The sequence below is a fragment of the Taudactylus pleione genome, unplaced genomic scaffold (genome assembly GCF_031769625.1).
Source record: "Taudactylus pleione unplaced genomic scaffold, aTauple2 ptg000102l, whole genome shotgun sequence".
Lineage (NCBI taxonomy): Eukaryota > Metazoa > Chordata > Amphibia > Anura > Myobatrachidae > Taudactylus > Taudactylus pleione.
In genome coordinates this window covers 4,604,867-4,631,692 of record NW_028284504.1, presented here as the reverse complement: position 1 = coordinate 4,631,692, position 26,826 = coordinate 4,604,867, and the positions used below count along the sequence as shown (strand labels likewise).

Here is a 26,826-nt window from a genome sequence, read left to right as displayed (position 1 = left end):
TTTGTTATACATAGGCCCCACAAAAACGGAGAGCCGAGGCTTGCTAGTATTAGAGTATTAGTAGTAAATGCAAAGTCAGTTAGTAATAGAATTGTGTCTTATAAAGAAGCCATTATTTAGGTAGTGTTCTTAATAAATGTGAAGGTTACATTTTAAAAATACAATATAATTTTAAATCCAAACATAGACAAATTAAATTAAAAACAAAAATCTATTTTCCTTTAGAAATCAAACTGGAATCTTTTCTCTAGTAGTGCAGATGGAAATGTCAGTTAAGTAATGCAAATAGACAGGAGCGACTGAGTTTGCTATAGCAGCTATGCTAATTATTTACGTTCTAGCAGCTGGAGGGGTCGTTACTCAAATCAGCCAACCATAAGCAGTTAGATAGTGTTGCTGATAGTCATTCTCATCATCATTGCGATTTTGCATCTTTGGGTGATACACCTCTAAAGACATGTCTGTGTCCTCCTCTAATTGTCAGTTATGTAAACAAGCCTTATTGTACTCTGACTACTGTAGACCATTTTTGATGCACATACACTGTACAGAAATGTTAATTTTATGCAAAAATAGCAAACCTACATCCAACTGTAGGGGTTCTATGTACTAATAATTGTGGAACTGCAACGATTATGACAGGGCCGGCTCTAGGGGTGTTCGACCAGTGCGGTCGCACAGGGGCGCCACCCATAGAGGGGCGGCACCCCCTCCCCAGCATCCCGATTTCAGCCGGACAGTACTGTCCCGCTGTTCCACCTGTGGGCCGAAGTGGCCCGCGGGTGGTCAAATCAGGCGGTTGAGGACCCCCACCGCCGCAGCGGTGCCGGGCCCCCGGAGTGCGAATGGATGCCGCGCGCAACCATTCACTAACTGGAGAGGGCTGGGGGAAGCCCAGCCAGTGACTGAGTGCTGGGCTTTACCCCCCAGCCTGACGTTATTTGGAGGCGTGCCATGCGTGGCCTATGGTAATTAGGCCACCCCCCAAATTCTGTCTCTTCGCCGCACGCGATGTTAGGGCGCCTTCTCGAGGGCCGGCACAGGGTGCTCCGAACCCTGGAGCCAGCCCTGGATTATGAAGTATCAATATCGCAGGGCTGCAACTAGAGGGGGGGGGGGGGGGGTTGGCTAAGGGGGACATGACCTGGGTTCCAGACTTGAGGGGGTGCCGGGGAGAGGCTGCCAGGAGGCTACGTAGCTGCTCTTGTGGGTTTGGAACCGTGTCCCGGCCTTGAGAGGCACAGAGACAGTCAGTGTAATGTGGTGCCGCGCATCAGGACTGTGAGGGACACGCGATGTTGGCGTGTTTTTAATGTTGTGTCTCTACAAACCAAGCTATTAAGCAGATTTGTGACCGTTTGACTGCAGAGAATGTAGACCTGTGATAGATCTGTCATGAATTATATTGTATACATTATGAAAAGAGGGTGATTTACAGGGAGCTATGATTTACTATCTAGCCTGACAGAGATTATCTGAAACACTGTTATGCAGATGAACTACTGAGGATCAAATCACTAATGATTAAAGCTAACATCTGTTTCTAGCACACTATATATTGTGTACTTGCACTGCTCATTTACTCTTGGATAACTGAATAATAAAACAACTTCTAGATACAAATCTAGCACATGATACTCTCAGAGTATAACATCGTATCACCTTAGTCATGTTTACGTTTTTTTGATGACAATAGCATGCATACTCTGATTTGAGGAGTGTGACCATTCTAATTGGATCTGAGGTCTAGGATATACTTTGTTATATCATAACCATTTGTGATATAACGAATTTTCCAAAATATAACACAGCCAGCTCTTATAGTATTTAATTGGTGGAATATTGGGCTACTGAAATAGGAGCAATCTAACAGCTGCTAGTGTGAGATCTATTGAGGAGACGTTTAACATATTGTAGATATAATGTGTGGAGCATTGAATTCTCAGGCAAACTAGAGTATCATTTAAACACTAAAATTCAACGTTAAATTTATTGATAGTGTTTGTAGCTCAATATTTGACAAAATATCAGACAGTCTGGTGTGATTTAGAGAACATCATAAATTAAATTGGACTGTATCCAGAGTTATAATGTGGAGTGCGGATTTGTGGAATTGAATGAATCAAGATCTGTGGAGACACATTTTTAATTCACAAACACATTTTATTAAAATAACCAAAATTATAAATAAATATTCACAAATAAATAACTAATAACACGTACTGGTTTAAAATCTCTGAGTTTAAATATTTTGCTGACCTTATTTTAAGGATTTATTAAAAGTTCTGTTTTAACAATGAATATGGGTCACTTATGATATATCTCTAAGCTTTATTAATCCGTGAGTGCCTCATTATAGGAATACTTGGTCCTCCTTTTTTTTTTTTAATTGTCTATATTTTTATTCCTGGGTGCACCTCCCCCTATTATGGTTTATTTTTTCATGAATTGAATATTGGGGAAGGATAATCTATATATAAGGGTCTGTGCGGATCTTTTTTCTGGTTTTTATTTTTATTTACTTTTTTTTTTTTTTTTTTGTGGTACTGTGGACAGTCAGAATTTGGTTGTATTGGACAACTATTGCATTAAGTTAGTTCTGACTACCTGTGCAAACTTTGGAAACTCCATCCTGCCAGTTGCTAACACTACAAAATCTTTTTTGCTGCTGTGCCAGTGATGATGCTGTGTGTGGTAGTCTGTGGACTAGAGCACTACAATCCATGTCTCATCATGTTTACTGTTATCAAATACAGTAAACCTCTATTTATGCTTTTATTTATTCCTTTTCTTTAAATGTAAATCTCTGAAACACAAACTACTGTAGGAATCGATGGTAAGATTTGTATCTTGCATGAGGGAAAAAAATGGGTATTGCGCATTTGGTTGAAGTTCATACCTCCCAAACATCCTGCTTTTTTCAAGACAGTCCTGCTGTCAGATTTTTCACAGGAGTGTAAATGATTCCGCATTGTCAGTGTTGGTTTGATGCAGTTTTCCCTGAGGATCAGTGTCTACTGGGAAATGTCTTCACCAACGACCTACGCAAGGAACTATAAGCTCCGCTCCAGACAAACCGCAGGTCACTTCGCTCTGGGCATGCACCAGCTGTCACTAACTGGGATAATGGGGGGAATAATATGCCAATAAGGTTTGGCATCCATGAGAGAGTAATGATATGAACTGTATAATAGGGACAGAGTATCACCGTGACAAGCCTGAAGCACCAGGTATTGGAAGACTAAGCTGGGATCACTGGAGGACAGCTGGTATGGATAGGCGGATACAATGGCATGGATCACCAGAGAATGAACTGTAATGGTAATTGAAATATTAAAGGACGGAGCACCAGGACACTGTTGCAGTGATTAGGACACCAGCGCATCCAGAGAGGCTTGGTATCCAAGGGAGTCAGAGTCCGCTACCCAAAAAAGTAAGGAAAGATCGGACACTGAACTAAGTTTAAATAGCCCTCCTCTAAAAGAGAAGACTGTTATTGAGCTGGTCACATGACCAGTTTACCAGAGGGAAACTGAAGCTGATGCTCGGGGCTGTAGGAAAGATGACAATCTGTACTTTTCCCATTCCGGTGCGATCTAGAGGGCCACTTGAAATCACCTGGGTCTTTAGTGCCCTGCACCAGATAAGTGCAACACTAAGGGGCATAAGTACTAAATTACAGAAGTGCTGCAATTTTTTTTCATTGTACATCGCAGCGAAGATAATCATCTTTTACATGATTATCCCCACTGTTATCTGTAATTTGCTAGGACAGTGGTAGCAATAACTGCTGTCACTGGAAGTTACATTACTGGGGTATCTCCTTAGGCATAAAGCAATTTATACCATCTGAGGATAGCCTAAACCAAAGGAACCAAATATAGGGGCCAGGCTGCAGTCTACCATGACATCAATGTTGGCCTTTTGTAGGATATTTCTGTGAAATCTATTAGACTATTCTTGCATACAGTAGCTGGGATATATAAAATTGCAAAATAACACATTACATTGTACTACTGACACCTGGCTCCACAGTGTGCGAGTAGAGAAAATTGATTTTTCTTTAAAAAAATAATCAAAAACGTTTGAGATGTGGTCATGCTCCCAGTGCTGTGAAGACCACTGATGTTGGGAGGTACTGTATGCAAAACTGGTATGTGCTATTTTCCATAGTTGAATCCTTAAACCTGTCCTTTAAAAATAGACCTGTAGTTAAAATTAAAAAATAAAATTGCACACTTCAAACCTACTTTTTGATTTGGTTGCTTTCTGTGACTGCACTTTTTTACTACAGATTGGTAAATTACCTCCATCTTGCTTCCTCAATATTACACACAATGGGCCTGATACAGAGTTGCACCCAAGTCTGTTTTGTGCATGTATTTACGCTCTGCATGCTCATGAGCCAAGTGTAAGGATCTAAAGGCAATTTAGAGATATACACAACTCTGTTGCATCACATCACTTGCAGCTGAAATAGCGTAACTAGGTGAACAGGGCATTCGCAGGTAAGCCAAGTTGACCAGGCAGTCTTAACAGAATTGTAGGCACTGGGCAAAGTAATACGCTGGGGCCTCTACCTTTATACTTGCCCGGAAGGTGTGGGAGTTTTTCGAGTAGTCCCCTGCCTGCACCCCTGGAAAAGTGGACTGATTTTCCGCATAGTGAAGTGGGCAGGATGGGAAGATAATACTGTGAATCACTAGTCTGTATGGAGGAGATAAAGACACACCAATTGCTTAATTTTAGCTTTGCCTCCTCCGCACAGACTCACAATTTTACTTTTTGCTGTGACTAGGCCTACTTACGTGAGAGTTCGGCACCGCCCCCTAAAGTGGTATGCCACACCTTCCCTCTGGCCTTCTACCGGAAAAGAGACTTTAAAACTAATAAAATTATGCCCTACCATCCAATTCATGGGAATAAAAAATATAAACTGTCAATAAAATTAAACCTTCAGTTATATTGGTACTTTCAAAGAAATCATGTTTTAAACATATAAAAAAAAATTGTAAAGTGAAGATTAATCAACAAACTTTTGAACATTATAAGCTCACAAAAACACAAACCTTTAATAGCAGTATGGTAAATGGAACCGTGAGTTTATATAATGGAAGATTGAATTTTACATTGTATAAACTTTCTTCACTGGTTCATGTACAGTATCAGAGCCATATTTACAGAAGCTGATTGAGAGAATGCCAAGAGTGTGCAAAGCGGTCATCCAAGCAGAAGGGGGCTACTTTGAGGAATCTAAAATATAAAACCTATTTTGATTTGTTTAACACTTTTTTTTGTTTACAACATAATTCCATATGTGTTCTTTCATAGTTTTGATGTCTTCAGTATTAATCTATTATATTGAAAATAATCAACATAAACAAAAACTATTGAATGAGAAGGCGTGTCCAAACTTTTGACGTACGTGTGTGTGTATATATATGTGTGTTTGTGTGTATATATAATATATATATATGTATGTGTATACATACATACATACATACATACATACCCAAGGGTTCATATGGGCCTTATACAAAGGTGCAGCAGTATATAGTGCTGGGAATTTGGTGTGTTTTGATCAGGGATGTGTGGAAACGTGTTTTGACTATAAAAATGATAAGAAAAAATGAAAGAAAATATTATAAATATCATCTTTGTATTGTGATCATTTTTATAGTTTAAACTTTAGAGAATGACGGGAAAGGCTCTGCTAACCTGCCGCACCTGACCGCACATCACTGGTATGTACATACATAGTAAATGTGTAGTTGTTGACTGGAGGTTACTGGCATGTATCTGCAGCCACAAATCTTTAGGTCGACACAGCCTTAATCAAGATTTACATTGTCTGTCTAATATCATTAAGTGTTGTTGCCTTATTACCCAGCTTCACATGTCTTGTAAAGCTTGCAAATTTTTTTGCCAGAAGCATCTCTCCAGCCTTTCCAGGCAAATAGTTCATTGTCTCACGATTCCGCCAGAAACTTGGTTAGATCTTGAAAATTCACAGAAGGGTGTCAAGGACTGCAGCTCTCCTTGCACACCTACGGTTCATGTAGTAAGACCGTTTCTCATACTCTCCCCACCCCCATCGCAGTTTGATTGATATAAAGAAGCCTGATTATGTAATTAGAGGCATTATTATGCATGGCTGATCGTCACTGCCCAGCACTCAAAACATTTAATGAGTAAACTCCTTTTGACTATAAAAAAAAAACTATTAGAATAATACAAAGAAGATATTTATAATATTTTCTTACAATTTTTATAGTACAAATTGGAGTATGACAGTAAAGGCTCTCCCACACCTGACTGCACATCACTGTTCATGTACCATATAGAAGTATTATTCAGTGAGACCAAGTCTGCTGTATATATTGTAGTATGTCAATTGATGGGGCCATCGGTGGTTACCATTGATGGTTTGCACCCCCTTGATGGCTGCTGCTGCTGGGGGCACTGCGGTCCAATCAAAAATGGGGGTGGGGCGAAGCTACATCCTGTCAGGAAGAGAGAAGCGGATATTAAAATGTGAATGAGGACATAACGAGCAGATTTGGGAATAGTGATAGGGTACCAATGTAAAAGGGCTATGGAGGGATCTAGAGGTAGTGTAAGGCCTAGGACTTCCTTTATAAGAGAGAATACATCTAACCAGAAAGGGCGTAGAAAAGGGCATTCCCAAAAGATAGTACCTTCAGAGTGGCAAAGGCGCCAACAAAATTCAGAGACTGTAGGCCATATCTTATGTAGTCTAGGAGGAGTCAAATACAATCTGTTTAAGAGTTTAATATGCATTTCTCTATGATTAGTACATTTGGATAGAGAGGAGGAGAGATGGATAGACTCCTATTGTTTAAAGGTGAAAGAATATTGAAGATCTGTTTCCTAGTGGAGCTGAATGGGAGATTTGGTCATCAGATCAGTGGGAGACCATAATAAATACCAAAAGGATATGGCACCACGGGAAGAGGATCTAGGCAATCTATTTAAGATTTGGTCTGTTGGCGTTTGAAATGTAGTGGGGCCAGTATTTACTTGAGATAACCAATGTTTAAGTTGGAAATAATAGAACCAAGCTGATGGGCCTAATTTAAATTTGACACAAAGGTCAGTGAATGGTAAGGTAGAGGACGGGGGGGAAAAAAAGTCTGCTAGGGACTAAATACCCAAACGCATCCAATAGGTCATGTGAAGGTTGGGTAATGAGTTATCTAATTCTTGGAGAGAGATGGTCCTGGTGGGAAGAGCAAAGTCAAAGCAAGTCGGGAGATTAAGATCCCAAACCTTTTAGGGTATCAAGGGCAGTCTTGGGGAATGTTGAAAGTTGTGGGCGTATCTGTTTGGGTAACCATAAAAGGTCCGGTAAAGGAAAACCTTGAAAAAGGGCACATTCTAAATCCACGCAAGGCTTAGTGTGTGGGTGGAGAGAAACCAATCGCATAATTGGGAAAGTAGGGCTGCTTCGCATCAGCCGCCGCATCTGATGTAACCGCTTACGGGGTATTGCGTATGGAATAGCGCGAAACTGGTACACAGTTTTGGCAGTAACCTAATCTTAAATGGGTTCATCCAGGCAGTGGCTAAGGTTGTCAATTGTATCAATAAGGGGGCATAATTAAGATTGTGGACATTATGAATAGAGGAGGTGATAGGATAAAGAAGAATCTTTCCAAGTAAAAGGGAAACGCTTTTTCAGGGATTGAAGAAATGAAGGGGAGAAATTGATAGGCAGAGATTCAGTTTTAGTGGGATTCAATTTATAATAGGAAGCAGCACTGTAGCTGCTAAAAATATTGTGAAGGGGAATCAACGAGGTCTCCGGGTCCGTCACTAATAGTAAAACATCGTCTGCGAAAAGCCATAATTTATGGGAAGTGTTACATACTGAGAGACCAGGAAATTCAGGGGATAAACAAATCTTTTGAGCAAGGGGTTCTATGGCTAATACAAATATTAGTAGAGAGAGAGAGAGAGAGGGCATCCCTGCCTAGTGCCGTTTGTTATCGGGAAAGAAATGGAGAGTAAGCCATTACTAAAATCTGGGCTGAGGGGCCAGTGTAAAGAGCGTTGATCGGAGAATATCACCTTGGAGTCCAAACCTGAATAACACCTGGCTCATATAGTCCCAATGGAGTCTATCAAATGCTTTTTCAGCATCAAGTGATAGGAGGAGAAATTGTAATTTATTATGAGACCCATTCAACTAAATCTAAAACCCTGCGGGTATTATCAGGAGCCTGGCGTCCAAAAACGAAGCCCACCTGGTCAGGGTGTACTAACTGAGGGAGCAATGGATTCAGACACATACATTTAATTTTAAGAGTTATGTTTAAACCATTATTTTTTAAATAAGATTGCCCCCAAAAGGATAAACCCCTGTTATATGTATGTGTTACATTACCCCTAGAGAGCACCACCACCAACTCTCATTTATAGAGTATTACATCTCAAATATATAGTCGCATGATGGATGGAGATAGATATATCTATCTAACACACACACACACACGTTTTGTTGCGCTGTTGTTCCAACTTTGAACATAAATTTCCCCTGTAATAGAAGGATGTCCAAGAGAATTGTTCCCTTCTTTAAAGTGCAGCTTCCCTTATGGGCTAATCACCAAGCCTGGCAACAACAGGTATTCTAGGAAAAAAACAGGTACGCACAATGTAAAGGAAATGTGAACCTTATATGGATAAAAGCTTCATAAAAACATACATTTAAGTTTAAAATCAACAGCTCATCACAAGCCTGGTAACACCGTAGGGGTCCACAACTCCACTTGCCGCCGCTGTTAGTATCTCCATGCTCCACCCCAAACAGTGAAGCTCTCCAGTAAGCCGCCGGGGACTTTGGAACATAGCCATCAGTTTGTGAGTTCCACGCCTCACTCTGGAGTTTGTCCATAATGTTGTTACAGCATGAATCCCCATCCCAGGCATGCCCAGACGAGTTTCGTCAGATGGGACTTTGTTAGTATGTATTGCACTTAAAAACACCCACTGACAAAGTTGTTCTTTTGATTTGGTAAAATGTTTCATAGGAAGATTCTGTATTGTCCCAAAACATTTTAAATGAATGTGGTCTCTTTCTCTCCCACAGTATAACACCATTCTCAGCCAAATGGATGGTAACTACTCAACAGCCAAAGTCTGCCCTCCCAACCAGACCACAGACTGCTGGCCCTTGGAACCTGGTAGGAAAATTACAAATAAGCAGTGCTATCTTTCAGCAGGAGTTCCTGAACCTCACATTAACTGTGACATAATGTCCTGGGCCAAAATGTATTTTCCATAAGATGAGCGTTATTTTAAAGTCCCTTTGAGTGCCTTCTTTTGTAAATACTATATATATGTATAACTCCACCCACATTTCCTGCACCTATTTTCCCAGAGAAATAGCCCTGCAAATAAGGCATGGAAACAGACTTGTGTCTTTGTGTAACGGAGCTGATATGTGGGAACTGATTCTGAGCTGGCTATAGCGGCAATGTTGGACGCAGTGGAGTGATGCGTATGTGTCTGAGTCGCACTGCGCATGCATCTTGATTTTATTTGTACAGAGTCACAGAAAAAATGTCAATGCATGTTAGCAGAAATATAAGGGGGGATCCAGGGGGGTGATTTAAAAAGCACATAGATGTTTTTTATTGGAGTGTCGGTGAAAGCGCACCAGATGGTAATGCCGCATCTATAGATGCTGTGCGTGGGGGCGTCTCAGTCATTGCACATTGAGACACAGATGTACTCCAGGGAAGGGCTTTGTAGTGGCATTAAGACAAAACCACAGGCGTGACTGCAGCAAAACACACATAAGGGCCACAACTGCATCCAACTCAGAATCCGGTCCTAAGTGAGGAAGTATGAAGATTAATAGTATACTTCTGTATTTAAACTGGAGATATGTTCATATAATCCCATTTTAGCAGGGATTTTGCTGCATAACCTGCTTCAGAGGTGGTCAAACTGGTCCTCAAGGACCGCTTCATGTTTTCCTGACCACCTGTGGACCTGTAGAATGTGTCAGAAATTAATGATGTGCATCTTCTAAAATGTGACGGTTAGTAATGACTACACCTGTGCACCAGCTAGGTGGTCTAGAAAACGTGAAATGTTAGGGATCCTTGAGGACCAGGTTGGCCACCCCTGATCTACATTATGTGACTAATGTACTGTATGTACTCATTGTGTATTCCCATGAGTCTGCAAACTCTGTGTGTTGTCAATTCAGCTATAGAATTCTGCATATTTTATTGCAAATCTAGTCTTTTGGCTGCAGCTGACCTGGGTAGGGTCAGCTGGACTATGCAGTTTCATTATCGGTTGTTTAGAATACAACCTCATAATGCAAGTATTGGAATCAATATAGCAATGCAAACCAGGTATCTTTTAAATTACTATGCAATTACAATATCTCATATTTTGTCACGTATTGGTCTACCTAGCTCCCAGGTTCTCAAATTCGGTCCTCAGGACCCCAAACAGTGCATGTTTTCCAGGTCTCCTGCCAGAACCACAAGTGAGATAATTTAGCTCCACCTGTGGATCTTTTAAAGTGTGTTAGCGAGTGATGAATACACCTGTACACCTGCTAGGTGACCTGGAAAATGTGACCTGGGTGGGGTCCTGAGGACAGAGTTTGTGAACGTTTGACCTAGCTGTTCTCATGATCTTCCAGAAATGGAAGGGTTAAGATGTGACTGTATGTTGCTTTAATCTGAGGGGCAGAAAATAACCCATTTAATTAAAAGTGATTATTTATTGTCTTAGATCTGTCTGACATCATGGCGACCTCACGGAGCTACAAAAAGTTGCTATACGCATGGGAGGGCTGGCACAACTCTGCTGGAATTCCAATACGGGATTTATATCCGGAATTTGTTAAACTCAGCAATAAGGCTTACAGGATGGATGGTGAGTGAGGGTGAATGTAGTGAGCCTACTGTAGTTTACAAACTGACTGACTGAATTCTTGCATATTGGCTCTACTTTATACATAATGTCTAGAAAACATTCTAAATCTGTCATGTCACTGGGCCTAAGTAAATGAATTCCAACTACACATAGTGTACGATTCCTGGTATTCGCATACAGCACACAGAATAAGATTTGAATATGTGAATTCTATTGGTCATTTGTTTTGTTTTTTTCTTGTATACTGGAAATATTTATTTGCTCACATAATTCATCTTGTATCCCCCACACCCAAAACACCCATGTTGTAGAACTGTTTTAGCTGAGCCAGGAATACTGCAATTAAGGTGAAAACTAAATCCCATTAGATTTATTTGGCATCTGTATGATATCCCGACACTCAGGATACCGGCTGTCAATAGACTGACAGCGGCATCACGTTGCCTACAATCCCAACAGGATAACAATAAGTACTGTTCCCCTGCCTTATTTACACCGTAGCCCTTCTTGGGATGCAGCCAGGAAGCCGATGGTCGCAATGCCAAGGTATTGCGGAAAGGTACAAATGACATCCCGAGGCCTGTCATTAGACCTATGCCGGGAACCCGACACCCGGCATTCCGATCGAAGGTAAGCCGGGCGCGGACAGCCGTTGGGCAGGAGGGTTAGGTTAGGGCTTCCAGGGGGGACTTAGGGTTAGGCAGCCCCCTGGGAGGGTTAGGCTAGGGGAAGGAGGGCGGTTAGGTTAGGCACCCCCGGGGGGAGGTTAGGGTTTAGGCACTTAGGGGGGTTTAGGCATCCCTATAGGAGGGTTAGGGGGTAGAATAGGGTTAGTTATACTTACCTTATTTAGCTTTGAGATCTTCACCCCTGCCAGACTGCCGTTATCGGGTCGCGGCCGGCGGTCATTCATATTGATTCCCCCTTTTTTACTGTACCCTAACACTAACCCTCCTGATTAGTGCCTAACCCTACCCCCCCTGTCCGGAGTCTAACGCTAACTCCCCCCGGGGCGGCGAGCTTTCTGCAGCCGGCATCCTGGTCGTAGGTATTATAACTGTATCCCTTTTTATTTGTAGAGAGCCTTATACTACATAATATAACCTCACAAAAATCACGAGTACATTTTAGTCATTAGCATTCTAATACTAGCTAAAGAACATGCAGTTTCAAATATCTCAATTTATGGTTGAAGACTTGGAATTTGTGAATATTTTAATATTTAATAGTTGCATTATGAAAAATACATTGACCGTTTACAACAATATCTGTCGCAGCTCTTTTGACTCACCTTTTTTTTATGTGTTTGGTTACAGTTGGCAGTTGGCAGTGACTAGGCATATTTTTCAGTCTTTAGTCTCTACTCCTTTATTGTCAAAGTTCTTATGTTCTGTTACATATTATCTCCTCTTTATGGCTGAACACATTAATAGTAGGCTGTCCTCTCTGTGCATCCTCCATTTTAGTGTTTGCATTTATAAGATTAAATTGTTTATTCAGGTGCCTGGTAAGGACTTTGTCCTAATTCTTTATCTGTCTGTACTTTATCACATTCCTTATGACAAACAAGATTATCACTCACGGCAGTTTAACTTTGTCATGTTCCATTCACAAGCCTAGCTCCTACAGGACACCTCCATCATACGCTGATTTAGATCTATGGTGAATCTGGCATCAACAATATTGTGCTGTTCTGAAGACCAGATACATAGAAAAAAATAATTTTGTGTAGGGATCCCTTCAACAGGGACTTGCTGTTTGACAGGCCTACTCTTACTGAAGTAAGATTGGGTTAGGTGCAAGGTATTACAAGTTAACGCCCTAGGCAGATCTTCAGCTGCCCCCTCCCAAAGGGTCCTGAGTTTCAGGCTAACCAACTCAATGTAATATTATTTCTCTGATACATCTGCAGACTGCAGCCACTGTACACCAGATTCAACTATGTGCGATCGGTCTCCTGCCACCACCATCAGGCTCTCTCTGCTTTGACCCTAGCCGCTAATGTTAGCACAGCCATTATGACTCAATCACTGGGCTCTCTGTCTAGGAAGTAGGAACAGTCCCCTCATGGGTGTCACCATAACAACGGAACGCAACAAGCCTTGACTGCAAGGCTGGTGTAATGTATTACAGCACGCCACCACCAACACTACCTGTCTCTAAGCCGCACCTTCCCCCGTTCCTCCATTCAACAGCTGTGCAATGCTGCCAGCACAGCCCACCCCTTGTCTAGTGATCAGTTATCCACTGGCAGGGGGTGAGCTGCACTGGCAGCATCACAAAGCTGGTGAGCGGGGGAGGCTGCACAGCACAACACACAACAGATTTGTCAGTGTCAGCGCTGTTGTGATTGTGACCAGCCAGCCCAGAGCAGGGCAAAATAAATGTTATAGCTGGGGCTGCAGCTTATAAATCCAGCGGCCATCGAAAGGGTCATATTAACTTCTCTCCCAGCCTCAAGCAGCCTCCGTAGGCCGCCCCTCAGGTCCTGGTGCCCATATGCAGCTGCTTAATGGAAGCGCCAGCCCTGGTTGGGTGTGAATTTTCTCAAACTATGGATTTATGACTATATAATTTGTATAATTTATACTAGGGGTATTCTCCATACGGCCCTACAGCTGCTTTGCAATTTCACATCCCAGCATGCACTGCCACACGTTTAGCATGCCCTAATAGCAATGTGGATTGGCATGTTTGGATGTATAGTTCCACAGCAGCTCTCACTTATACCATTATTTAAAAAACACTATGGGCCAAATGTAATAAGGTGCGAGTCGAACTCACATTTGGGATGTGCAAGTTTGTCCTGCAAATGTATATAGGCTGCAGCTACACTCCTATAATAAGGGGTCCCCCCTCCAAGATAAATGTATATATGTTATATAGAGGTACAAGAGTGCTGAGTGGAAATATAACTTTCAATGAATGAATTCAAGCACTGGAAAGAGGGTATATATTGGATGAAAAGAATGTTGATTTAGTCAACAAGACCTTGCTGTTACAAAAATAAAATAAAAACCAAATAATAAAAGCAAATGATAACAGTATGGAGATCTTTATATAATATAAATATCTCCATACTGTTTGCTTTTATTACTTTGGTTTTTATTTTTTGTAACCGCAAGGTCTTGTTGAATAAATCAACATTCATTATATATCCTCTTTTCCAGTGCTTGAATTAATCAGTTATAAGTTATATTTCCACTTTTCGCTATTGTGCCACTGAATAACTAATGTGCAGAGACCCTGTAACTAGCTCTCTCTCTCTCTCTCTATATATATATATATATATATATATATATATATATATATATATATATATATATATATATATATATATATATATATATAAATAAATATAACCTTCAACTTGGCTATATGTAACCTGATTGTAACACCATTACATTGACATGAACAAAAATTGGACCTAATTCAATTCAGTGCAATGTTGAATAGCCACTGGAGGGAGCTCCTGCAACTATTCAATTCAGTGCGCTGTTTGCCTGGTCGGGAAGCACGTAAGTCTGAGAATGCCGGTTCTCACGACTTAACCTGGGTCTTGAGGCTCTGTAACCTGCATTCTCCAACTAAAGTGCCGGGCACGTGGCTGTTAGCGTCACGCTAAGCCGGCAAACAGTTGCGTGCCCCCCCCCCCAGGCACTTTTTTTTTATTTCTCCTCGCATCCCCAGGGGGGTGTGAGAAGAAATCCTTTAGCCGCCCAAACAGTGTGGTGTATTGAATAGCTGCGGGAGCTCCCTCCTGCGGCTATTCAACATCGCACTGAATTGCATTCGGCCCATTGGGTCAAAATGCATGAAAGCTTTTGTTTCTACATCTTATCATTTTGTAATAAGGACTTCTCAAGCCACACAGTAGGAAATCCGAATACATACGGTCTTAAAAAGCAAACAAAACAAACCACAGTTGGACTCCAATCTTGTCTCATAAAAATGTTTTTGTTATTTCAGTAAAGAGACAAATACTTTTGACTTTGTTTAATTTTATTCTCAGCTGTGATACAGAGTGGTCTAGGTATTTATTTTTTATTTTTTTAACAATTTTGAACAGAAAAATTCTACAATGGCATTCAACTGGAAATAAGAATCGTCCTGACCTAAAATGCACACCAATCCACACATTTTTGTATATGCTTAATATCACACAAGGCTTCCCCTTTTTTTTTTTTTTTTTTTTTTTCCTTTTTTAATTTGACGTTCTCCATTTCAAGCTTCATCCAAAGCCTTTATTTTTATTATTATTATTGTTTTTTTTTTTTTTTTTTTTTTTAAGCTGCATAATATAGAGAAACCAGCAGATGTATCTGAAGGACTGGTGCAGTCCTTTTAAACCTCGTCATTTACATGGTGAGATGGTGGTGGGATTGGAGTTTTCAAACTGATGGACAGTGGTGGTGGATTATCAAATGCCATCAAAACCAATTAATAGTAAATACTGTTGTTTTTCACCCCCTTCCCATCCCATTTTGACAGTAATGCCCAACTTGGTAAATTTTGTCCCTTGTCTGGTTAATTTAGAGTTCAAATGTTAAAAGTTTTTAAAGAGTAGAAGTGTGTGTTTTTTGTTTTCTTTTTGGGAGTTCTGGGGTAGCTTGTATATGTAGATTCTTTGTGTGTTACAGCAGACATAAAATAATTATCTATATTTCTTGGCTGGCATTTGGCCTCTAGGGGGGTTTTGTATTATGTACTGTATGTTCATAACCTCTCTACTCAGCAAAATAGAAAACTACTCTAGAAGTGCAGAGTAATTGTAGCTTTCCTGCAGGGCACTAACTAGGGTAGTGCGACCTGTGCCATTGCACAGGGCACTATGGAGCAGGGGGGCACTGTTTGGGCCTGTCAATTTCCCTGTTTATTATCATTCTCACTTGTAGCTTCCTCTTCTTTTATCCCCAGCATCTCCTGGCCTCCTCTCTCTTCCCTGGCCCTTCCCCATGAGGCCATGGCCCTTTTTTAGGTGCACTATCTTATGTCTTTATTTTAAAAATGGGAGTGGGGGCACCAATGCTCTCTGGCACAGGGCACCAAAAAGTCTAGTTACAGCTCTGCTTTCCTGTTACAGGATACAAAGACACAGGAGATTATTGGCGCTCTTGGTATGCCTCGCCCACTTTTGAGGAGGACCTAGAACAACTGTACCTGGAGCTGGAGCCGCTGTACCTCAATCTCCATGCCTTTGTGCGCAGGAAACTGTATGAGCGTTATGGTGCAAAATATGTTAACCTGAAAGGTCCTATACCTGCACATCTTCTGGGTTAGTATACGTGTATATATAACTGGTCATAGAGGTGATTCCTCTGGTTAGCTGAATCTAAACTTTAAAAAAAAAAAAGACTATCTGCTATTATCCTAGAATACACTTGTTTTTCTTAACAAATTTACATAAAATACATATATTTCTATGTCTATGTGTAGCCAGGTCAGCTACAAATAAGATGCTATTCCTGACTGCTATAGTGTTTGATGAAACTTCTGGGATGGGGCTCAGAACTTGCCCTGTATGTTCATGAGGTTCATATGATTCAAAATTGTACCATTCACTACATTGGTGATGTTGAGGTTATGAACTTTCCACAATTTCATATTCTCCCTCGCCTTCATAACGTGTTGATGGTTATGTATGGTGTATTTCATTTTGGTGAAATTTGTATGAACATTTTTTTAATTAAGCATTTTATTCAGGTGTTCTTTGAGATGTTTCTGTATTCAAAATACAGGAAGATAACTAATGTTTTTTTAAGTATTAGTAATTGTGAGATTTAGCCCCAGAAACACAATATCAATGTTGATCGATTTTAGACTGATTTGAAACCGATTAATATCAACCTTTAGTAAATATACCCCCTAGTCTCCATAGATTATGTTAAAAAGTTTTTGCAAGAATGGATATATTTATAAAGTAGTGGTCAAAATGATCAAACCTAGAACAATAGCTATAAGTAGTTTTCTAGTAGAGTTGAGAAAAAGGCAATATTTATAAAAATAAAATACAAGTTGGTAAATTATTTTTGAAATCTATTTTATAGGTAGATTTAATTTTAGCAACTGTTAGTTATGCAGCATACACTGAAGTCTGAGTGCAAAACATACATGTTGACCCCAACTTTTTTCTACAGGTAATATGTGGTCACAACAGTGGAACAATATCTATGATATGATGATTCCCTACCCTGGAAAGACCAATGTAGACGTTACGGACGCCATGATAAATCAGGTCAGCTTGTTGGACAGAGATTTTACTAATCTGAGTAAAGACATCTGAATTTGCTGCTTTTTGGTATTTGTTTAATTGTAACTTTCCCCCTTTTTGTTGGTCCCTCAATAGAAGTGGAATGCAACATATATGTTCAAGGTTTCAGAGGAATTTTTCACGTCACTGGGTCTGCTGGAGATGCCTGCCGCTTTCTGGGAGAAGTCCATGCTTGAAAAGCCAACAGATGGACGAGATGTAGTGTGTCATGCCTCTGCATGGGACTTTTACAACAGGAAAGATTTCAGGTGGGTCACTGTATATAGCTGTACTTGTATTTTACAATTTTCAATGAGACACCACATTTTTTTAATAAGCTGCATCCATAACCTGTATCCTAGAAAAATAACCATTTTCAGTAAATACTGACACTGTAAGACTAAAGCAAAAATGGGTGCAGTCCTACTCCTAGGAAGCTGCTGCACATTACGCGTGCATCAAGGCAGGGGCAGAACTATGGGAGACAATAGAGGTGCCTGCAGCTGGGCTCCAGCACTGAAGGGGCATGTCCTCCATTGCCCACAATATATTCACCCCACTTATGGGTCTAGCCATGTACCCGGAGTGTACCGTCACGGCCGCCCAATACATGGCACCTCTTCCCGGCACCTGAGGAGCCACCATACACTAGTGAAGAGCTCCGTGTCAGACCATCTGCTCCCTGCTCATTAGTGTCGCCGCTCCTCATCAGCTTTTTTATCAGTGTGACACGTCGTGTTCCCTCCTCACCCACAACTCTCGGTCTCACTCCTCCCTGGCGGTTGTATCTGCATATGAAATGCTACATTACAGTGTCAGAGGCTGTGATGGGGGCGTCTGGGATGAACTTATGCCACTGCATCAAGGCATATTATGAAGGCCTAATTAAAGGCAAAACCACCGCAATGGTATACAAATATCTTCCTTTTTTTCTTTTTTTAAGTCAGGGGTTGTATAAAACTATGCAATTTTTTTGTTCAGTTTCAATTATTAACATTAAACCTCTATGACCCACAGGATAAAGCAGTGTACTACAGTTACTATGGAGCAGTTATTCACAGTTCACCATGAGATGGGACATGTAGAATATTATCTACAGTATAAAGACCAGCCAGTCACATTCCGCCGTGGAGCAAATCCAGGATTCCATGAAGCCATAGGAGATGTACTGGCTCTATCAGTGTCTACCCCACGCCACCTACAAACCATTGGGCTGCTGGAAAATGTCACAGAGGATGCAGGTGATTCACTTTGTAACTCATAGTAGAATAAAGTGCACCTAAGAATCAAAAGTTCACCATATGCACTAGTGCTACAATGCAGTGCCTTGGCGACATTAGTGCCAGAAGACAGCAATAGATAAATACTTGTACAGTCAATAAGGGCATGTGTTTGAAATAACGCTTGGCATGGTCTCTTGCCATGTAGTTGGGGTTAATATAGATTTTAGTTATATATATATATCTATCTATCCCATGTGAATCCGGCACTCCTAATAAAAGTTTATACTTGCCCAGGTGCCCTCTACGCACACGATCTGAATCCAAATCTGTGTCCAGATAGTATCCAAAATGTAGTGGCACTCACGGGCCTTGTTTAAAGCAAGAAATTATAAACTGCTAATAGCAGGCTTGAATTCCAACGTTTCAGATATTAAATAAAATATCTGAAACGTTGGAATTCAAGCCTGCTATTAGCAGTTTATAATTTCTTGCTTTAAACAAGTCCCGTGAGTGCCGCTACATTTTGGATACTATATATATATTTTTTTTTTTTTTATTTGTGCAAATGCTGGCTCATTTATTGCCAATTAGATTGTATAAACCATGGTATTTATAATTTAATGTTTCTTACTTACAATTCTGTTTTTGCATAATAGAGTGGTGCATTTAACATACTATCTACCCACATCGGTGTGTCAGTAGCCTTTTGATTATAACTCTGTGTTGATATATAAAGTGGGATTGGTTAACATGATGCCAGGCTCTGCCACGAAGGACCCACTGGTTATACCAAAGGTTGGGACTCTCCTAACAATATGTAACACGGCATGGCTAAATAAAACAACATCTGCATTTACATTATATGCAATTAAGAGAAAAAAAATTAATTGATTTGTATGATTAATCCTACCTGAATTTTACATTGATTTGAAGCTTTGGCTTCTGTCTGTGTTCCCAGTGTTCATGTAATGTGATGTTTAGCTATTTCTACCAGTTAGCTTTATTATCAACTGCTGCTCAGAGGATGTAGTTTGATCCTTTGCAAATTTTACTGTCTGTACAGATGTGATAAATGTGGTATCATGGTTGCGTAGTGTATCACGTTACTGCCTCCCAGCACTGAGGTCTTGGGTTCAATTCTCAGCAATTCTCTGTGTGGATTTTGTATGTTTTCCCCGTGTTTGTTTGGGTTTCATCTGGGTGCTCTGGTTTCTTCCAACAATCCCAAATTTATACTGGTAAGTTAATTGGATTCTGATTTAAAAACATAACCCTAGTAAATAAGTATGTATATGTGGTAGGGAATATACATTGTAAGCTCCACTAGGGCAGGGACTGATGTTAATTACAAAATATTCACTGTAAAGTTCTGAGGAATATATAAATTAGTGTTAATAATGTGGCCATTTTAATGGCTGCACATTAGAATGACGTTCCAACACCGTCGGGACACTGCACCAGCAAGTGCATCCACACTTGCACGATGCAGGGGGTGACTGCTCAATGTAGGATGCCATGCTGCATTCTGCAATTTGGCATTGTACACAATATCTTCTAATTGACCGTGCAGCACAGCCAACCAGAAGATATTGCATGCGACCACAGAAGCGTGCAAATCGAGCATACACAGTTAACGATTTGCCCGGAAATGGCAAATCGGGCCGATATCGTTTAAGTGTGTACCCAGCAGTCCGTTTGATGCATGAGTCCATGCTGCTACTACCAAATGAGAAATGGTGGGTGGAGCAAAATTTCCTGAGATGTGGAGGAAAAGTTTAATACCTGCGTCATTTGGAAAAATAAACTGGTTTCCTAGAGGAAATATTGGATCATGCCGGAGAGGCGTAAGGGTTTATAATGTACATGGGGTAATAAGAACCCAGCCTTCTTAAATCCATGTGATCTTGCTGTACTGGGTCTGGAAAGGTTGGAATACATGTATTTGAATATACATGGGAAGGTTTTGGAAAAGTTAGAATAACCTAGCAATCGTATTCATTTTGATTGCATCAAATCCACTGATACATGGGATATACATGGTGTTCAATGATTTAAGTCTTGTTGTTTGCCTATTAGTTAAAATTTGGATTTAAATAATTGCTTTTAGTCCTTGCTTATGGAAGCACTGAAGTATTGACTGCTTTTGGATTATAGGGGAAATCCAAATAGATTGTGTGGACTGGGAGCTCTAGGGCTTCTGATTTTGCGTTATTCCCTGTATAACTTGATACAGTCCAACTCCTGAAGACCGTTTAGCAGGGCGATTTGTGGGTTGGTTAGCTTTAAAAGGAAACATTGTCTGCAATAAGTGAAATTTTGTTTTTATGTGGGCATAGTTGAACACCTTTTTGCTAATTTAGTCATACTGTGTACAGACTGCTAGAAACTCAAAACATAAGGGTAATACAAAGCTGAATGCAATTCAACCGTGATAGCTCCTGCATTGGGTACACAAAACTAAATTTGTTTATTGTATACAAAGTTTTATTAATTCTTGCGTCTGAACTGCACCTATCCGTAAGCTTAGTTTCATAGCCGTCATCATTGTAAGTTCACACTTGCACCAATCCCTATCCTTAGTGCAATGATGCATCTGAAAATAGGCATAGTCATATGTACACAAAACGCTGCATATCCAGCAATTCTTTCAACTCACCCTCACTGAGCTTGTTGCCAGACTGGAGCATGAAGGGTGCTCCAGAGGAGTGCAATGCTGAATCCACCCTTTGCCAAATCCACCCTTCCGTGATTTTGGTTTTTTGGTTTTGTGTTTTGGATCTGTATTTTTTTTTTTTTTCTAAAATCACAGAATGTGGTTTTCTGCTCCTATGCTATTATTAACCTCAATAACATTAATTTCCACTAATTTTCCAGTCTATTATGAACACCTCACATCTCACAATATTGTTTTTAGGCCAAAAGGTTGCACCGAGGTAGCTGGATGACTGCTAAGCGATAAGAGTGGGCGGCACAAACACATGGCCCATCTAGGAGTGACACTGCAGTGGCAGACAGGATGGCAGTTTGAAAAACTAGGCCCCAAACAGTACATAATGCAAAGAAAAAAAAAGATGCAAGATGAAATTGTCCTTGGGCCCTCCGACCCACCCTTATGTTGTATAGACAGGGCATTCACTTTAACAAACCAATCATTTAAACGCCAGCGTCTGCCACACGACTGTGGCTGAAATGATTGGTTCGTTTGGGCCCCCACAAAACAAGCTGGCAATTAATCTGTCCCTGCACAAACTGGCTCTACGGAGGCAAGATGTCGTCGTCGTCCTCCTCCTCCTCATCCACCGATTCCTCACCCTCTTCAGTGTTGTGTACATCCTCATCCTCACAGAGTATTAATTCGTCCCCGCTGGAATCCACCACCACAGGTCCCTCTGTACGTTCTGGAGGCTGGTCTCCCTGGAAGAGCTGATAATTCATTTTGATGAACATCATCTTCTCCACATTCTGTGGAAGCAACCTCCTACGCCTTTCGCTGACAAGGTTCCCGGCTGCACTAAACACTGTTTCGGAGTATACACTGGAGGGGGGGAAACTTAGGTAAAATAGAGCCAGTTTGTACAGGGGCCTCCATATTGCCTCTTTTTCCTGCCAGTTCAGGTACGGACTGTCTGACATGCCTACTTGGATGCTGTCACCGATGTAATCCTCCACCATTCTGTCAATGGTGACAGTATCATATGCAGTGACAGTAGACATGTCAGAAATTGTTGCCAGGTCCTTCAGTCTAGACCAGATGTCCAAACTTAGTCCTGCCTGCCCTGCATCACCGCCAGCGGGTTGCTTTGGATACCTAAGTTGTTCCTGGCAGCCCCAGTTGCAGGAGAAATTGAAAAAGGAGCTGTTGATTTATCACGTTCCGCTTCAGCTGACAGTGTTTTCACCAGCAGGTCTTTGCACCTCTGCAGGCTTGTGTTGGCTGGAAAGAGACACCACGTAGGCTGTAAACCTAAGATCGAGCACGGTGGCCAAAATGTAGTGGTCTGATTTCAACAGATTGATGACCCTCGAATCCTGGCAAAGCGAAGGGCTTCATCCACAAGTCCCACATGCCGAGGGGAATCGCTCCATCTTAGCTCCTCCTTCACTTTCTCCAGCTGCTTCTGCAGAAGCCTGATGACGGGAATGACCTGACTCAAGCTTGCAGTGTCTGAACTGACTTCACGTGTGGCAAGTTTGAAGGGCTGGAGAACTTTGCACAAGACGGAAATCATTCTCCACTGCGCTTGAGTCAGGTGCATACCCCCTCCTTTGCCTATGTCATAGGTGAATGTATAGGCTTGAATGGCCTTTTGCTGCTCCTCCATCCTCTGAAGCATATAGAGGGTTGAGTTCCACTGTGTCACAATATCTTGCTTCAGGTGATGGCGGGCCAGATTCAAGAGTGTTTGCTGGCGCTCCAGTCTTCGGCACGCAGTCGCTGAATGGCGAAAGTGGGCAGAAATGTTTCGGGCCACCCAAAGCGTCTCCTGCATGCCCCTGTCATTTTCAGAAAATTTTGCACCACCAAATTTATTGTGTGAGCAAAACATGGGACGTGCTGGAATTTGCCCAGATGTAATTCCCGCACAATATTGGTGGCGTTGTCTGATATCACAAATCCCCAGGAGAGTCTAAGTGGGGTAAGCCACTGAGCGATGATTTCCCTCAGTTTCTCAAAGAGGTTGTCGGTGGTGTGCCTCTTACTGAAACCGGTGATGCACAGCGTAGCCTGCCTTGGAACGAGCTGGCGTTTCTGAGCTGCTGCTACTGGTGATGCTGCTGTTGTTGCTGCGTAAGGCGATACATCTAACCAGTGGGCTGTCAGTCATATAGTCCTTAGTCTGCCCTGTCCACTCCTCAGCGCCAGCTACACCAGTATCCTCATCCTGTTGTACTTCAACAGTGACATCTTCAATTTGAATATCCGCAAGTAGACTGTGGGTGCTCCTTCCAGCACTTGCAGAGGGCGTGCAAATGGTGGAAAGAGCCACCTCTTCCCGTCCAGTGTTGGGGAAGGTCAGGCATCGCAACCACCGCCACACTTGGACTCTCTCCTTGGGGATTGGTGATATCATCTTAGAACGCACAGTTCTTTGCTGTGCTTTTGCCGACTTAACTCGTTTGATTTTTGTAGCGGGAGGAGGGCTTCTATCGTCATGTGAAGCTGCACCACTAGTCATGAACATAGGGAAAGACCTTAGCCGTTCCTTGCCACTTCGTGTCGTAAATGGCATATTGGCAAGTTTACGTTTCTCCTCAGATGATTTAAATGTTTTGGGCATCGGGCTTTGCAGATGACGATGGTATTTTATCGTCTGTCATGACTAGTGGCAGCAGCTTCAGCACTAGGAGGAAGTGGTTCTTGATCTTTCCCTATTTTATTTTTATCGAACAAAGTTTTGTCCTCCATTTATGTTATATTAATATTTACGTGCGGCTAAGGCACACACAAACACAGAAAAGAAGAATTTAGAATTTTTTTTTGGAGTGCACTTTGGGGGTTACACCACCCTTTAACAGACTTATGACACAGGCACACGCTTGGCACTGCTCCTTTGTTGATGCACGTGTGGCTACAGCCCACACAATTCACAAACACAGAAAAACTTTTTTTTTTTTGTACTTTGGGGGAGCACCCCTTTAGGACTACAACCTTTATGGGACACTGCACAACACAGCCCAGCCAGCCCCTATAGACTTTTGGAGGGGACACAGCCCCTATGGACAACTGACTGCACAACACAGCTGTCACAACCAGTGTTTCTCGGCATGGTGGTCGACTGGTATTACCTGGAGGTCACTATGGCGGGGGGCATCTGGCGCTGGTGTTTGGCGAGGGGCATTGGCTGTGCGTTGTTCTGTGTGGGCATGTTGTCACTTTGGGCTGTGAGGCCTGGTGGTGCTTCAGTTCCGCTCCGGCATGGGCACCGCCATCTTGCCTCCGGTCACGTGACCTAATCGCCCAATCCTGGTTTGTCACATGCTCTCTCTGGCCAGTCATGGCACAGCACTTGGTATTTAGGGAGGTTCAGAGCCTCACTTCATTTCCAGTGCAACATGTTTCTCAGCATAGCTGAGAGAGAGTTCCCTGTGCTCACCACCTGTTTCCTGTGATACGCTACTTGCCTGCTCGTCTGCTCCAACCCCGCTGGACTACCCTGCATCCTCCATTACCTTCCCCTTGCCTGAGTACATGAGTCTGCTGTTCACCCTGCACCTTGCCTCCACTGACACTCTGCTGGATAATCCTTCCTCAGCCTGCATTCTTCATTTCAACCACTACACCTGATTTCTCCAGCCTGTCATCAACTTTACATTTCCCTATTAACCCGTCACTACCTGGATAGTTCCCATTGTCTGCCACTACCTGAACATTCTCTATTAACCTGCACTTCCTGGACATTGTTCATTGCCTGTCACGAACTGGACTTTTTCCCATTACTTTACCACAGCTCCCAAGTGCACCTAGTGCTATAACTGGACTTTAGTTTTTGTCATATTCATGTCTGTCAAACCACTCATTAAAAGTTCCACCTTTTCATTTAAACCTGCTTCAGTGTCTGCTCCTATCACCACCCCGGGCCCACAACAAAACCAGAACCTCACAACAGCCTAGCCAGCCCCTATGGACAACAGCAGTACAACACAGCCCAGCCAGCCCCTATGGAGTATGGAGGAGTGGACACAGCCCCTATGGACAACAGCAGCACAACACAACCCAGCCAGCCATAACTCCCACCCTCCCTCTTCACTGTCCACAGCCGGAGTGAGAAATGGCGCCGACGCAGGGACATTTTATAGAATCCAAAACCCGCAAGATCCGGAATCAGGATGATTACATTTTGCCTCGATTTTCAAATCTGAGTCAGGCGGGAAAACTCGAGCCTGCCTCGGACCCAACTCTGATCGGGGGGGTTTGGATTTCAGAAATCCGAACCCGCTCATCCCTATTATAAACTAAACCTAAAGCAAGTTGCAAGATATAAAACTAGTAAAATTAACACCACATATGCTGGGTTACCCCAGACCCATCCTCTCACCACTATATTTACCCTGTGCCAGAGCTTCTCCTCTTCTGGTCTGTCCTGTCTCTGTCACTCAGGCTTGTGCCTCTGCACCCCTATGGTTAATGATGGAGACGGAACAAGTCACCATCAATTGATTATATAGGTCAGTGGTTACCAAACTATTTTGCAGTAAGGCGCCCTAGTGTATAAGCATTGTTTTCACGGCACCCATAAGGCAAAAGTTTTTGAGAAATTTTAGAATAAAAAGTAAATTGTGCTTACCTGTCCTTCCTTAGGTTTAGTTATGTGGTGGTGGACAGATTTGCGCTTCTGTTTGTCCACATATTTACATTACATTGACCATAAATTATTTGATTTGGTGCTGGACCACCAACCTGAGGGCCCCTGCAAGTGTCTTGAGGCACAGTTTGGGAACCACTGATATAGGTACTTCAAGTCTAAAGAGGTACAAGTTCGGAGAATTAATTGCTTATACAGAAGTATGAGAGCAAAAGTGTGAACATAATAACATCACTCTAGTTCTGAGTTAATGTCATCCTTTGGAAATGGATGCTGAACCACATTAGAAAGAAAGTTTGTCTCTGTGAATCATAGTTTCAATAGTTGGGTCCGATGGTCCTAGAAATTGTAGTAATGTAAAGTGTTAACTCGTTAGAAGCTGAGGGGGGAATTCAATTTCAGATGTTAACCCGTTTTTACATGGAAAGAGGTTATCAGCCAATTCATTTGCAGGTGATGTTAAAACGTGATAATTCTCCATAGGTGCAAAGTTGAGGAAAAACCCTATTTTAAGGTACAAATGTCGGGGCTTAGTTCAGTGCCACAGGGACAATGTCCCTAATAATTAACCACTTGGATTGTTTTAATTATCTTAATTTGGCCAATAATGCCATGTAATTTTTGGGGTGAATATATGCAGGAAAATGGGTTTATTGATGTGGGACCAGTATATGGGGGTGCTGTATGAATGGGACAGGTGTTTTTAAGATGGTGGGTGTTAGAGGTGTTTTTTGAAGATTTTTCTTATTTAACTGTCTTTTAAAATTTAAGTAGTAATTATTTTGCAGAAAAACAATTGCTTTTGATCATTTATTCACGTTTAAAAAAAATAAAAATAAAAATGCTTATAACGGTAATTTGACACAATTTAAGAACCCCAAATACCTTTATTATGGCCACTAATAGACTTCTATACTTTTATCCAATATTAGTTTGTCTTTTTTCATTTTTCTGGGGTACAAGGAGATTCCCCATTTTTACCGATACTTAACACGTGTAAAACCAACATTTATCGGGTGAAACACTTGGCACCCATTTTCTAATTGGATTGCACAATAAGTTAACATTTGCATAACAGACGTTAAGTGTAATTAATAGGTGATATTAATGACCACACCTGTGAAAACAT

At 41.6% G+C, this 26,826-nt stretch overlaps 1 protein-coding gene across 1 annotated transcript in view; it reads left to right on the top strand.

The window, feature by feature from the left end:
* The window catches only part of ACE (angiotensin I converting enzyme), a 95,929-nt gene that overhangs the window by 18,810 nt on the left and 50,293 nt on the right, over nt 1–26,826 (top strand). Inside the window, exons 3-8 of the mRNA XM_088470692.1 lie at nt 9,110–9,203; nt 10,777–10,920; nt 16,004–16,195; nt 17,058–17,155; nt 17,267–17,439; nt 18,188–18,411. Of these exons, the coding sequence (XP_088326818.1) occupies nt 9,110–9,203; nt 10,777–10,920; nt 16,004–16,195; nt 17,058–17,155; nt 17,267–17,439; nt 18,188–18,411 (925 nt within the window). The remainder of the gene's footprint in view (nt 1–9,109; nt 9,204–10,776; nt 10,921–16,003; nt 16,196–17,057; nt 17,156–17,266; nt 17,440–18,187; nt 18,412–26,826) is intronic.